Source organism: Photinus pyralis, unplaced genomic scaffold, assembly GCF_008802855.1.
Source record: "Photinus pyralis isolate 1611_PpyrPB1 unplaced genomic scaffold, Ppyr1.3 Ppyr1.4_LG3b, whole genome shotgun sequence".
Classification (NCBI taxonomy): Eukaryota; Metazoa; Arthropoda; class Insecta; order Coleoptera; family Lampyridae; genus Photinus; species Photinus pyralis.
Genome location: NW_022170510.1, coordinates 6,925,118 through 6,937,685, shown reverse-complemented (window position 1 = coordinate 6,937,685; position 12,568 = coordinate 6,925,118). Strand labels below are relative to the sequence as shown.

Sequence of the window (12,568 nt, the reverse complement as noted above, 5' to 3'; positions counted from 1 at the left end):
TTAAAGAATCCATTCCTTGATTTGTTTAAAATTCAATTGTTATAAAATCATGGCCAACTACTAAAAAGAAAATGCGAAAAAAATGGCATCAATTCCGAGATCAATTCAATGGAATGGGAATAAATCAGAAACTGTTAAAGATAGCTATAGGAACATGTATAGTCAAAATATGCCAATTTCGATTCTCTATCTCATGTAATATTAAGAACATGGTCATTCCATTTAAAAAAACTGAGTTTATAGACTTTGAAGTTTCTTAAATTTGGATCTCCATAGGTGCGGTTGTATGCAACTTAACTTTGTTTTAAGTGCACTAAAAGAAAGCCCTATTCATTCTCTATTCACTGATAAAAATAGGTTGCCATGACTAGAACCGTTTTCAAGTAATCAATTATCAAGGTACCATCTGCATCCGCCATTTTTTTTCTTAAAGTCAAAATAACTTAAAAACCATAAATGGCAGATATCGACATATGGTATCAAAAGAACTGAAATTTCACGTAGAATCCAAAAATGCAATAAAAAATAGGGGTTGCCATTTAAAATAACGAAGTTACTATCTACTTCCGGTGTTTCCGGAAGTGCGGCCATTTTGAACCTATTTTACATCGATTCGGCCTTCAGAGTAACTCCTAAGTACAAATTTTCAAAAACCTACCTATTTTACTTTCCCAGAAACTTTTAACTAAAGCTCCCAAAAAAACACCCTGTATAGAAATGCCTTGATACTGTCGTCATCCACAATCCAATGTCGAATACATTTTGATATTTAGAATGATCCAAGTGTTATACCTATGCTCGACAATCTCCAGTATACGCCCTACTTTGCACGTATACGCACCCTTTCTTGAATTATGCGTAACTAACCATAATTAGCAACTAAAGTCATAAAACTACCAACACTAAATTAAAGGTAAGTAACATTGTGTTCAAAAAGGATACCACAAAGTTGCAGTATATCAGTGTGGACTAACAAAAGTCAAATACTAGTGAATCCTAGTAATGCAATCAACCCTATTAAGTGTTTTAATGAATTGTCTACCTTAAAAAAAATAATAAGGGAGGCGACAAAATATGTACATGGGCCCACCTCTGCACATATTACCTGGTTGCAGAGTAAAGTAGTAAAGTATTATTTACATCGGAAACAATGTTTGTTTTGGCAATTGCAGATTTATTTTTAGCGCATTTCCACAAAAATAAAAAAAAAATGCGCTATTGTGGCCACTTTGTCCGTCCGTCCGTCCGTCCGTCCGTCCGTCCGTCCGCTCGCTTTGCGACGCTACTAGTTCTTTATCTTGTTAAGAGCTATTGTTCTACTTTTTTCGCTATTTGATTCGTTATGGTGTCGAGTCTTGTACCAAGGAAGGAATTTTTTCTGTACCGCTTACAAAAAAAGTTGTAAAAAAAACACAAAACCGTTTTTCACATGTTCCATAATTTTACACTTTTGCCGTTTATTAACGATCCTAGAGATCGTTTATAATTTTGCATTGCTATCTGTCGTCTGCCTGTTGGTCTGTCCGTCTGTTCCTTTGTCTGTCTGTCCCTCTATCTGTCCGTGTGAACGATAACTTTGTTTAGAAATGTTCGATCGCTTTTACATCTCCGTTAGTTATGAACTGAATTGCATTAAATTCAATATGGGGATAGCTTTAGCCATATAATACGCAATGCCAAAAGTTGAATCGAATCGATTCAAAATTCACAGTGCCCTTTTCGCATCTCGACCATTTATAAACCGAATTGCAAACTTTTTACTTATAAAAGTATTTGAATGAAATTTGATACATAGGCACTTGGAATAAAGGAAAATCAAACGCCAATTTCAAAATTTGGTTTTGCGCATGCGCAGTGCCAACTTTTTATTTATGGAAGAATTTAAACGAAATTTGATACATAGGCACTTGGGATAAAGGAAAATCAAACGCCAATTTCAAAATTTGGTTTTGCGCATGCGCAGTGCCAACTTTTTTATTTATGGGAGAATTTAAACGAAATTTGATACATAGGCACTTGGGATAAAGGAAAATCAAACGCCAGTTTCAAAATTTTATTTTGCGCATGCGCAGTGCCAACTTTTTTATCTATGGAAGCATTTAAGTGAAATTTGATACTTGGGCGCTTGGAACAAAGGAAAATCTAACATTAGTTTCAAAATTTAGGTTTGCGCATGCGCAGTTCCAACTTTCTTATTTAGAAAAGCATTGAAATGAAATTCTTCTTATAAACTGAAATTGAAATTTTAACAAAAGTTGCATCTTACAAATAGGAAATGAATGCAAGTGGAAATGCGCTTTATGTAAATCGTTTACGATTACTTTTTAACTTGTTCCTTTTCCTTTTGCGCTATGTCTACTTCAGGAAATTGTTCAAATATACTTTTATCGATGTAACGAGTAGTATTCAGCAAATATTTAAAAGTAAATAACACCTCAATATTGCCAACCGCATTAAACTGAATTTAAAGTTTTCTGTAACGAATTAGAAAAAAGCGTGCCTTATGATCATGCTTAGCTAGGATGTGGTTGGTGGGAATATTTGTTAATATTGTTATGTAAAATACGTTAGGCGGACGTTTTATTTGACTTCGGCACTGCAAAATGATAAGGACACCCTGTATGTGCATTTCAATTATGTATTATTAACGTTAAATGGCGTTGTTTATTGGAGATTAAACGCAAAGTCAATCATATTATTTGATTTCGAAGTCGATTTAATATATAACCTGAAAGATGCTCCGGGTCAGAAAAACAAACACCACGCAAAAAGCGATCGGTAGAACAAATTAATTAAAAGAAGACCTTAAAGACGCACTAACACAAACGCCAAGTCAAAATGCTCGAAACTTTACTCCTCGACTATAATTATAACACTTGCATCTGGATTTAGACAACACTGGATTTTCTGTAATTAAAGATGTAAAATTTGGCTCTTTCATTATGGAAAAACTACCTTTAACAGATACTGAGAAAAAAACTACTTCTTTACTCCTTAATTCGACTTTTCATGTTTATCACAACTTAAATCTCTTAATACTCGTAGCACTCAACTAACTTTCTTCTATAACAAGAACTTTACGATTATAAAGACTGACTGTCTTTCCAATAATAGCTCAAATAACGGCAAATCTGCTATTCACCAAAACATTAAACGACTACGTTTCAGCGTCCACCAAAAAAAAACGATTAACGCCCACCACCAGAAGAGCTTGACCAAAGCAAACCATAAACCTCCATTTCTTATATTTTAAACAAATTCACTTTCCGTTCCACTTCCAACTGTGTCTTTGAATAAATTAAACTCTTGTGTTCACTACGGCGAGAAAGCATCAGCGGTAACACGTGATTAACTTGAAAGTAATTAGACTACGCTCTCTTATCGCCTTGGGCAAAGATAAAACTTTTACAAAAAAAGAAACTTAACACGTAATTACTTTACATTTAAATAAACAAACTACAAGCGATTATTTAAACAAAAATTACACATCATTAAATAAATAATTCCAAACAAAACCAACAATGATCTGAAATTCGAGAAGCATGATCGAAATTGTGTTCATTATTAATTGGAGACCAAAATTTAACGCTTAAAAATAAATGAAATTCAATAGATACAGGGTGGTCCATCGCTATTTTGCTGATAAAATGTCCGCATGACGTAGTTTACACAACAGTAGACTCCATTAATTTATTCCAGATTATTATTTTACCTACAAGGTCTATTGACCACACGGCTTAATCGAAGTGGTGGGATGCTAATGAAAATTTGAAGGTGGAGATAGTAGGGAGCCAGGCGGTTGAAAGTAAAAATATTCTTTCGTGTTCAGATTGCTTCTCCTTTCATTCGTTATTCGTTATATTGTAACAAAGCACTCGTTTGGCGCCTTGAAGTTACCAGTTTTAGCGATCAGAAGAAGCGTTTTAAGTTGGGCGCTTTGTTACGAAAAGTGTTGTGCCGACAGTATTTAGGAGTCGAGGATAGATCAAGGTAATTGAATAATTTCTAGGGTTGTGTTTCAGCCGCCGTTACCGTAAACAAAAGCTGTAATAATTCACCGTTTGCAACCGTTGCCGTCAAGATATTTCAATTATTTTTGTTACGTCCGAAAGCTCTTGTCATTTAGAAGACGACGGGGAAATTCATATTTTAGAATTTCAATGCAGTAATTATTAGATGATTTTGGTTTCCTATGTTAATTAAAGTTTTAAAACTGCAAGACCGTGTAGGTTTACGGTAGGTAGTATCAGTCGACACAATGGGTGTTAATTAGAATTGCTGTGGAAGTACTTGTATTTCTTACTAACAGTTTTAAGATATCACTTCACCGCATAAGGACTTAATTTAGTAAAATTGTATAGCAGTTCATTAGCACAAACCATTTATTAAAAAACCCGAAAGTACTAACTGCCAACCAACATAAAATGTAGGTAACAAACTTCAACTACTAACAACGCAGAAAATAATTTTAATTCCTCAGCAGTTAACTTCTTTCCATCCCCGTATACTAAGAGACTGTGGGAAACGTTTAAAGTAAAGTAGTGCACTAGTGGAAATCTACATCGAATCGCCACGATTGGATGTTTCTCATTATCAGTCTGTAACTTGTCGTAGCACAGTGAGGTATGAAAATGCAGTTTTCAATATCTAAAACTGAGAATTATTTCACAAACGCATAAAATACAACGCTACCCATAGAAACATTGGCAGGGACATTGGAGCCAATTTTCCTACACGAACACTAGTACTACGTCCCGTGCGCATGAGTAGCATTAAAATATACTTCTGGTAGTTCACATCACACATATACCATGGTGACTCAAATATGTTTTGGCGAAGTTCTTCGCTCTGCAAATGTTATCCGAAGTTAAATATTATGTCCTTCCTGTTGTCATTTAGCTTCTTTATTTCTGAGTTAATTACCTTATTTATCAGTGTTTGTCCGACCAAGGCAAATACGAGCATTTCGGTAAACGCGCACGTTTCATATTGGACTAAGATTAGCGATAATCCTAATTCGGTGCTCTAAAAGATCCTCATTGCCACATTACAGTTTCGAAAGTTGTTAAAACACTCACCCGAAGCAAACAATAAGGTACGAAAACATGATAAAACATGGATAGGCAGACTTTCATAAATAGGAGTGGTATGAAATAGCTATCCATGACCTTACAAAATTGCAGGAATTCTTGATGGTGTTTAATGTATTTACCCAGAAGGTCTAATATTCTTGCTTTAAAATCCTCGGAATGTATTATTGTCATAATACGATCAATGTTGACACGCTCTTCGGTTTCTTCTGACCATCTGTAACAAAAAAATTCAATTTGTATTATATTAAATGATCAATATGACAATTGTCGATGTCATTTTAAGTGTTTAGGTCTCACAGATCAGGGATGAAGTAAAACTGACATATTTGAGAGCTTTTCGAGAGTTAAATACTAGTGCAAGTGTTGAAGCAAATTTGCATTATTTTCATTAGTGCCCTATTTTATTAAATTCATAAAACTCCTTTGTGGTTAATCTTTTTAACAAGATGGTTATTTTGCGTAGTTTTTGCGATTTTTTTTCATAGAAATATTTATTTCGTTTTACATTATAAGAAGAGGTAGTATAATGTTTCATTTCTTACACTGCGAAATAAGCTTTCCTTGGTAAAAATTTGTTGAGTCAGTTTTTTCGGTAGACAATCTAAGAGTGCGTGAACAAATGAAAATTGACGAAGTATCGCCGCCATTGCTTTCCATCATGAAATAGGCGTTTTAATTAAGTCAGCTTAGTGTAGAAAGATGGGATGAGCTTTGCAAGAAATTAGGAAGTCGCTTTTGGTCAGTGGAGGGTAAAAGATTCGATTAGCGGCAGTAAAGATACGTTGAGCGATAGAATCTGGTTTGAGCGTTGAAGGCGAGAAGATTCTGGTTTGACTCCCCAACCAGGAAGTTTCGCGTTTGTTCAGTACAGCGTGTTTTATATAGCGGATTTTAGAGCTTAACTAATTGGATTTGACGTTCGGAATAACCGAGCTTAGAAGACAAAAGTCAAAGCGACGTTTAGTGTCCATGATATCCAATAGTTCTAGAAATTTATCATTTTGCCCCAGTGGAAAACTTGCGTGAAAAAGTGAAGTTCCCATTGTTGAGTATAATAGCAAAAGTGCATGTTAGTTTTTGCTACCCCTCGTGCTACCCTTAGCAGAATTTATGGCTTTATGGTTCAGTGGTAGAGCATTGGGCTATAAATCCGGAGGTCGGGTGTTCGAACCTGGGTTGAGGTGAATTTTTCATCTGTGGCAGAGATGGGAGTTACCTTAGACCAGTTTCGAGCATTCTGCCGGCTACTCCGAATTAGGTTTTCCTGCAGTTTTCCTAATTCGTAAGGTAAATACCGGAGTAGTATAGAACAACTTAAGACTTTCTGCAGAGGCACCTCTAAAAAGCATTATGCGGGTCACTCTGTAATTGGGCGAAAGCCTGTTGAGGGCCCAGAACAAGTGGGGGATAAAATAAAATAAAATAAATAAAAATAAAAAATTTGCATGTAGTTTACCGCACACAATAGTTTCCCACAAAAATGCCAGTATCTCAGTAAGAGTGGACAGTGTGAGTGTCTTTTTTAGAAGGAGTCCATATAATGGCACCGTAAATGATTGGGAGTACTACTGGGACCACGTTGCCTTCCAAAAGAAAGTTGCAAAATTTTGTAATGGCGTCGAGTGTCCGTCGTCTGGCCTTATCGGCAGGCTTTCGATGTAATGCCTTTAAGAGAGTTGATCTCTTTTGTATTTCTGTATACAGCAGAATGTGTCGATCTAAGGTGACCTCTGGAGCGGGAAGAAACACGAGCGTTCGGAAAGGAGCTGGATGTTCCTATGACCTGCAGCGCTTGGAATGTCGAGGAATCAGCGGCAGCGAATCCTAACTGCTCCTCTTATATCAAAGTCTGAAACTTCTACTTCCACCTTCTTTGCTAGGGAAAGCGATGTGGGATGTCGCTTTGGAGAAGTACAACTGCTAATTATGAACTGCTTGATATTTTATTTTTGCGGCGATGTTAGTTTTTTCGGAACCTCCCATATTTAAAGATTTGAATTTGAGAAGAAGTAGCTCTTCCCAAGCAGTTAGTGAGTTTTGTTGATAATTGCACTACTCAGGCACGTTTCGTGATCCTGCCGACTATCCTGAGGGGGATTTGCAATTTTTCAAAAACGCTTGTCGTATCCTGAGACGGTTTCGGTTAGTCAGTGTGGTAGGTCAATGTGTCTTTGGAGTCGGCCCGTGAGAGATGATTGATATGTGATGAGCCCTGGATTGTTACCCATTGTTTCTTTTTCTTTCGGATAAAATCACGCATGGGTTGCGAATCGATGTCGCCAGCCCCATGGAAACGTTCTGGACACTTTTTGCATTACAGCATAGCTTTGATAGGTTTCTTATCGGAGGTAGTGGATGTGGATCTCGCCCTCCTGGAAATTTGCGGGTCCGCTAAAGGAGTAGATCGTTGGCGAGTCGACCGATACGATAAATCTTTCGTGGTTGTCCTCTTCTTAGCATCAATGGGACCTTCAGCTATTGAAACTGTACAGTGTGTTTGATTAATCGAGTATCGATGTAAACGCTCTTTTATTTCAAAAAAGATATCACTCGCATTAGACATGAAAACTAAGAAATAAATGATCGAAGAACGTCTGCTCTATTGTCCAGAGAGCCTAAGGCGAGATAAACAGAGTATGGGTCAAATTCTTACCTTACATCATGCATCAACATTTCTCTGAATTGTAGCACTTTTTCCTTAGTTACACCGTGCTGTAGCAAAGCGTCGTATAGGCAATTGTAAATGTCTACACCTACATACAGCAACTTTTAGTATAGATAAATGAGTCTTATTTTAATCATACCAGACACCAAAAATTGTTGGCTAGTAATTAACACCGTGGATATGAATAATGTATCCGCAGCTGAAGTTATTTGTCCCACGATCATTTGCCCCATAAATTGAAGTGTGTATATTTCAATGTAATGAAGCGTGTTGTTTTTGGCATCCATTCCAGGGAATACTCCAGGTAATGGTAACATTCTACAAAATTAACACGATATAATGTTAGTTTTTTTAAAATTTTATTTCCTCTTCCATTCCAGTACGTTCCGTCTCCAAGATACTGGTGGAAAATTTGCGGCTGGGGCCGTACAATGCAAACATTCCACCAGTTTACACAGGAAATATTTTAGCACACAAAAAAGAATTGTAAGATTTTCTGTATGTACATAAAAACCGCGATCTTTACCTTCCCTTCATGAAAATCGGAAAAGAAGTCATGCTTAACACACCAAGCGTAAGCAATACTATAAGCCCTTGTGTGATCCTTTTCGTACGTTGATTTACCTCCCCCATGCCAATTTCAACGATATCGCTGTTTGTCCTGTATTTAAACACTCTGTTCAGATGTTCTACTAAATCTCTTCCATTTCGTCCATTTAGTATGAAAATGTGTATAGTTAAAATAGAGCAGAGGATTACACCTGAAAATTTAGGTTACTAGTTTCTACGAACGAAGTTGAGGTATATTATAATACATTACCCGCATTCATAATGGTGAGCGAATAGTTTACATTGTCGGCTAAGTAGAGTTCGTACAAAAATGGCAAAAATACCAAGTATAGTACACAGAGATAGATATATTTGCAAATATTACTGAATATTCTAATCCATGTACTACTAGTATTCGGTGGGATTAATGAACATAACACTGCGTACTGTAAGTTAAATTTGAGCAGTTCCATCTCGCCCATTATTTGAAGACGAATTGTAAAAAACTCTACACTACATTCAATCAGCGCTACTTCGCTTCTGAAACATGCATACGGTAGTTTTCGTTAATATATATTTCAAACATGAAAGCCTTGACCATACACGTCAACTACGATAAACGCAATCAATATCTTTGAAAAAATTTAATTGGTGGTTTCAGTACATACTTCTAACTTCTACAAATGAGTTTAGTTTGATAGAATTGGAAATGGAGCGGGAAAACCTCTTGTCCCTTATAAATTATTCCAAATTCTTAGCCCGTCGCTGTAAATTCGCTATTTGTGGTATGTTTCCTTTGTATTATATCTTCTAATTTTGGGTCTTTCTTATGCAAAATTGAATATTACAAATATATTTTTGATTAAATAGTACCTATCGGTAACTGGCGCTTTAGTTATTAGGTATAGACATTGAATAAGCACCTTAAAGAAGTATAACGACATAGGAAAACCTGAAATTGGTGTAAGGTGTGTTGCATACACTGCAAAGTGGTTAATTGTCACAAATATTGAAGGATATTTGGCCTGGGGCGGTAAATAATGACTATTTTAAACAGGGAAACCAGTTATACTTAGGGGCCCTTTGTTTTCCTTGTTTATCAGAGTTGAACAGTGTTGTCATATTTTTCTTTGTTATAAAGAAAAGTAGCTTTATTTTATTTTATGTTTCTGCACCGAGTATTTCGGTACCTACATAGTCCGTTTTATTGAAGCGAATGGAATTAAAATTTTTTTTTTGCACTCGCGAGGGTAAAAATCCGTTTCTATGATCACAAAACAGGGACAGAAATTGCATTTCAGTCCCTTGAGAAATAATGATAATGAAAACTCCCTGATATTTATATAGGTTATATTAACTCAAACTTAAAAAGGTACATTGTTTATATTTAAATTAAACGTTATATTTTCACATTTTGTAAAATTTACCGCTGGAATTTTATTAATCAATAGATTCGAATCAGAACTGGCTCCCGATGTTATATTGACATTTGAGGTAGTGCTACCTTGAATAATCTGATTTGCAATCTTCGTTTTGTTGGCCACAGAGTTCTCAATGTAGCTTTCCGCGACTGTGGTGGACTTCCACCCACCATGCCGTTTTATAGTGGTGATGTCAGCTCCAGCATCCGCCAATAGAGTGGTGGAGGAACGCCTCATGCAGTGCCCCGTATAGAGTTCTGGGTTTGGTAATTTTAAGTAATTGGCGATCATATTTGGCACCTTGCCAAGCGTGTTTTTCCCAACCGGCTGAGTACATTTTCCGTTCTTGTAGAAAACAAAAAATCGTCCATGGTTAGTTCCAGGTCGAAGGGACGTGTATTTGCGAATTATCTGAAGAAAATCCACTTTACCGCCTTCATTACTCGCTATAACGAACGTTCTGGATGTTTTGTTTTTTGTATGTGGCAGGGTAATTATGAAAGAAGACCCCACATCTTCAACGTTATCCAGTGTCATATTGACCAATTCGTCAGTGCGACATGCCAACTCAACGCAACCTAAAGAGGAAATGGTTAGCAATGTTTAATACGTTAAGTAAACGCAATTTTACCTTTCGCATAAGATGGGTATCATCGTCAGCTTCAAGCAAGAATTTTTCCACCTCTTCTCTATTAAATATTTTCGATTTTTTCGGAGAATATCCATCAGAATTCCTTTTTAAAAATGATATCAATTTTGGAAATTTGTTGATGTCAACATTGTCGTAAATGAGCATACAAGACCTCACCATGGAATATTGTGCCCATACCGTTGAACATTTGTACTTTTTGGCTTTTTCGCTAAAGTAAACCAACATAACATTGTCGGTGACGGTCGCGACATCTTTTTCTATGCACCAGTCTTTAAAACCTTTATATGCTGCTTCATACAACTTTTTCGACTTATCAGGTAGTAAATTCACAACAGCAGCGTTAGCGGCGTTTGTAATTTCATAAGGTTCTTCAGAACAACCCGCAACTTCCATTTTAATTCACGCACTTTTTCAACAGCAAACATTGTTTGTTTATCTGTTGCCATGGTTTATCTGAATTCTCGACTAACATGATTACATTTTAATTTATTGGTTGCCACGGTTATACTTAATTCTCCACTAACCTGATTAATATGTGGTTATAATCTTCAAAGAACCATCAATTCATTTAAAGAGTATAGGTAAACGTCGACGCGAATGCAAAAAATAGTATATACACCTCTGGAGCGAAATGCCATTTTCCCTTGGTGCTTTGTAGCCCTCGGGCTCCGCTTCGCTTCGCCCTCTGGCTACAAATCGCACCGCGGGAAAAATAATGCATTTCTCTCCCTTGATGTATAATGTACTATTTATTATCTATGTAGTTTGTTGCATAATACATAATAACATTGAAATTGAATTATTTATTATTGATGTTAGTGATCTTCCTTTTATACGTCACGTTTGACTTCCGATCCTGCGAAATCCATTTTAAAGTTTTGTGCAATTTACAATTAATAACGTGGTTAAAAGTCGTTGATTTTTTATTCTCTATAACTCTTATATTGAACATTTTAGCCTAAAATTAGTAGTTTGCCACAAATTACAAAACACCACTTTCCACCCCTTTCAATCCCCGGGACTTCATCCGCTGAAAAACTCAGCTGTTTTAATTATTTTTCCCTAATTTCTAATTATTTCATCTGCATGAAAAACCCGGTTTGAACCGGTAACTAATTTTTTTTGTCAAAAAATGTTATATAGCCTGGACTATTGAATATAAGGTGCTTATTCAATGGTTATACTTCTTTAAGGTGCTTATTCAATGGTACCACCAATAATGAAAGTCCGCATTCTAACCTTAAATCTGAAATTAATTACTGAGATCATTAATGTGCCTAAAATTACCAGATCCTTATATGGAGCTAGGTAAAGTTTGATTATTTATTAGGTAAAGTTAATGGTCCTTAGAACAGTTCTTGTTGTTTTCTTATTAGATTAAACTACATTTTTAACTTACCGAAATTTCGCTGAAGTTTGAGTCCGACGAGGATTATTTAAAAAGAGATTTGTTATCAAATCGTAAGTTTTTTGTTGAGCGTTCGTTTTGTTCATGCATACAATTTTAGCCTTTTATTTTTACTCGATTTATTTTCTGGTAAAATTGGTATTGGATCCAGAATTACGAACTGACGTTGCGGGGAGTTCGATAAAAGCAGCACGTTTGAGGTTCTACGTTTTTCGTTTGGTGTTAGCGAGCGCCAGATTAATTTGGATTTGGAAAAACCTTCCGAAAATTTCAACTTCTGTGGGTGTTCTACCAACTCACCTATCAATACTCAGTGTGCGAAGAAAACCTACCTGTAATGAAAAACCAATCAAATCAGTCCCGTTGGTATGTAGTTTTGGAATTGGTTTCATTTCAGACAAGTTTGTAATTTCTTTTCAAAGCCTGGACAAGGACAACTTGTTGTATAGAAGATGGCAGCTATATTGATTTTTTCCTAATGTTCTAGAAGTAATTTAAATTTGGCTACTTGTCCATTGGTACCAATTGTATTCAAACCAAGTACTTGTTTTTATATACGACGCTATCTCTGTACGAATATGGCCATATTGATTTTATAGCGGTTGTTCTAATTTGTAATCTTCAGGAATCCCATTTCAATTTAATTATTTATTTACATGTACACTACGTGCCAACGAAAACCATTTTCAATTCTTAATAAAAACTGATTTTACTAAGGAAGTTAATTCTTTGTCGGATTGTTATTGTTTATTACAGATAAATTATCCTTGCTTACGACCA

At 35.9% G+C, this 12,568-nt stretch overlaps 1 protein-coding gene across 1 annotated transcript; it reads right to left on the bottom strand.

The window, feature by feature from the left end:
* Positions 1 to 4,519: 4,519 nt before the first annotated feature.
* Positions 4,520 to 7,825, bottom strand: LOC116166593 (odorant receptor 43a-like). The gene is made up of 5 exons (XM_031481590.1): positions 7,747 to 7,825; positions 5,079 to 5,307; positions 4,924 to 5,025; positions 4,693 to 4,848; positions 4,520 to 4,647 (listed from the first exon to the last, which is right to left on the bottom strand). Exons 1-5 carry the CDS (start codon positions 7,764 to 7,766, stop codon positions 4,594 to 4,596), a joined length of 561 nt encoding a protein of 186 aa, XP_031337450.1. The 5' UTR covers positions 7,767 to 7,825; the 3' UTR covers positions 4,520 to 4,593.
* Positions 7,826 to 12,568: the final 4,743 nt, after the last annotated feature.

Bases quoted from the DNA above. Each gene is read 5' to 3' on its own strand.
- LOC116166593 (XM_031481590.1), bottom strand. From the start codon at position 7,766: ATGTTGATGCATGATGTAAG. The intron at 5,308-7,746 runs GTAAGAATTTGA...TTTTTGTTACAG, and splicing joins ATGTTGATGCATGATGTAAG to ATGGTCAGAAGAAACCGAAG. The intron at 4,648-4,692 runs GTAGCGTTGTAT...TCTCAGTTTTAG, and splicing joins CCCTGCCAATGTTTCTATGG to ATATTGAAAACTGCATTTTC.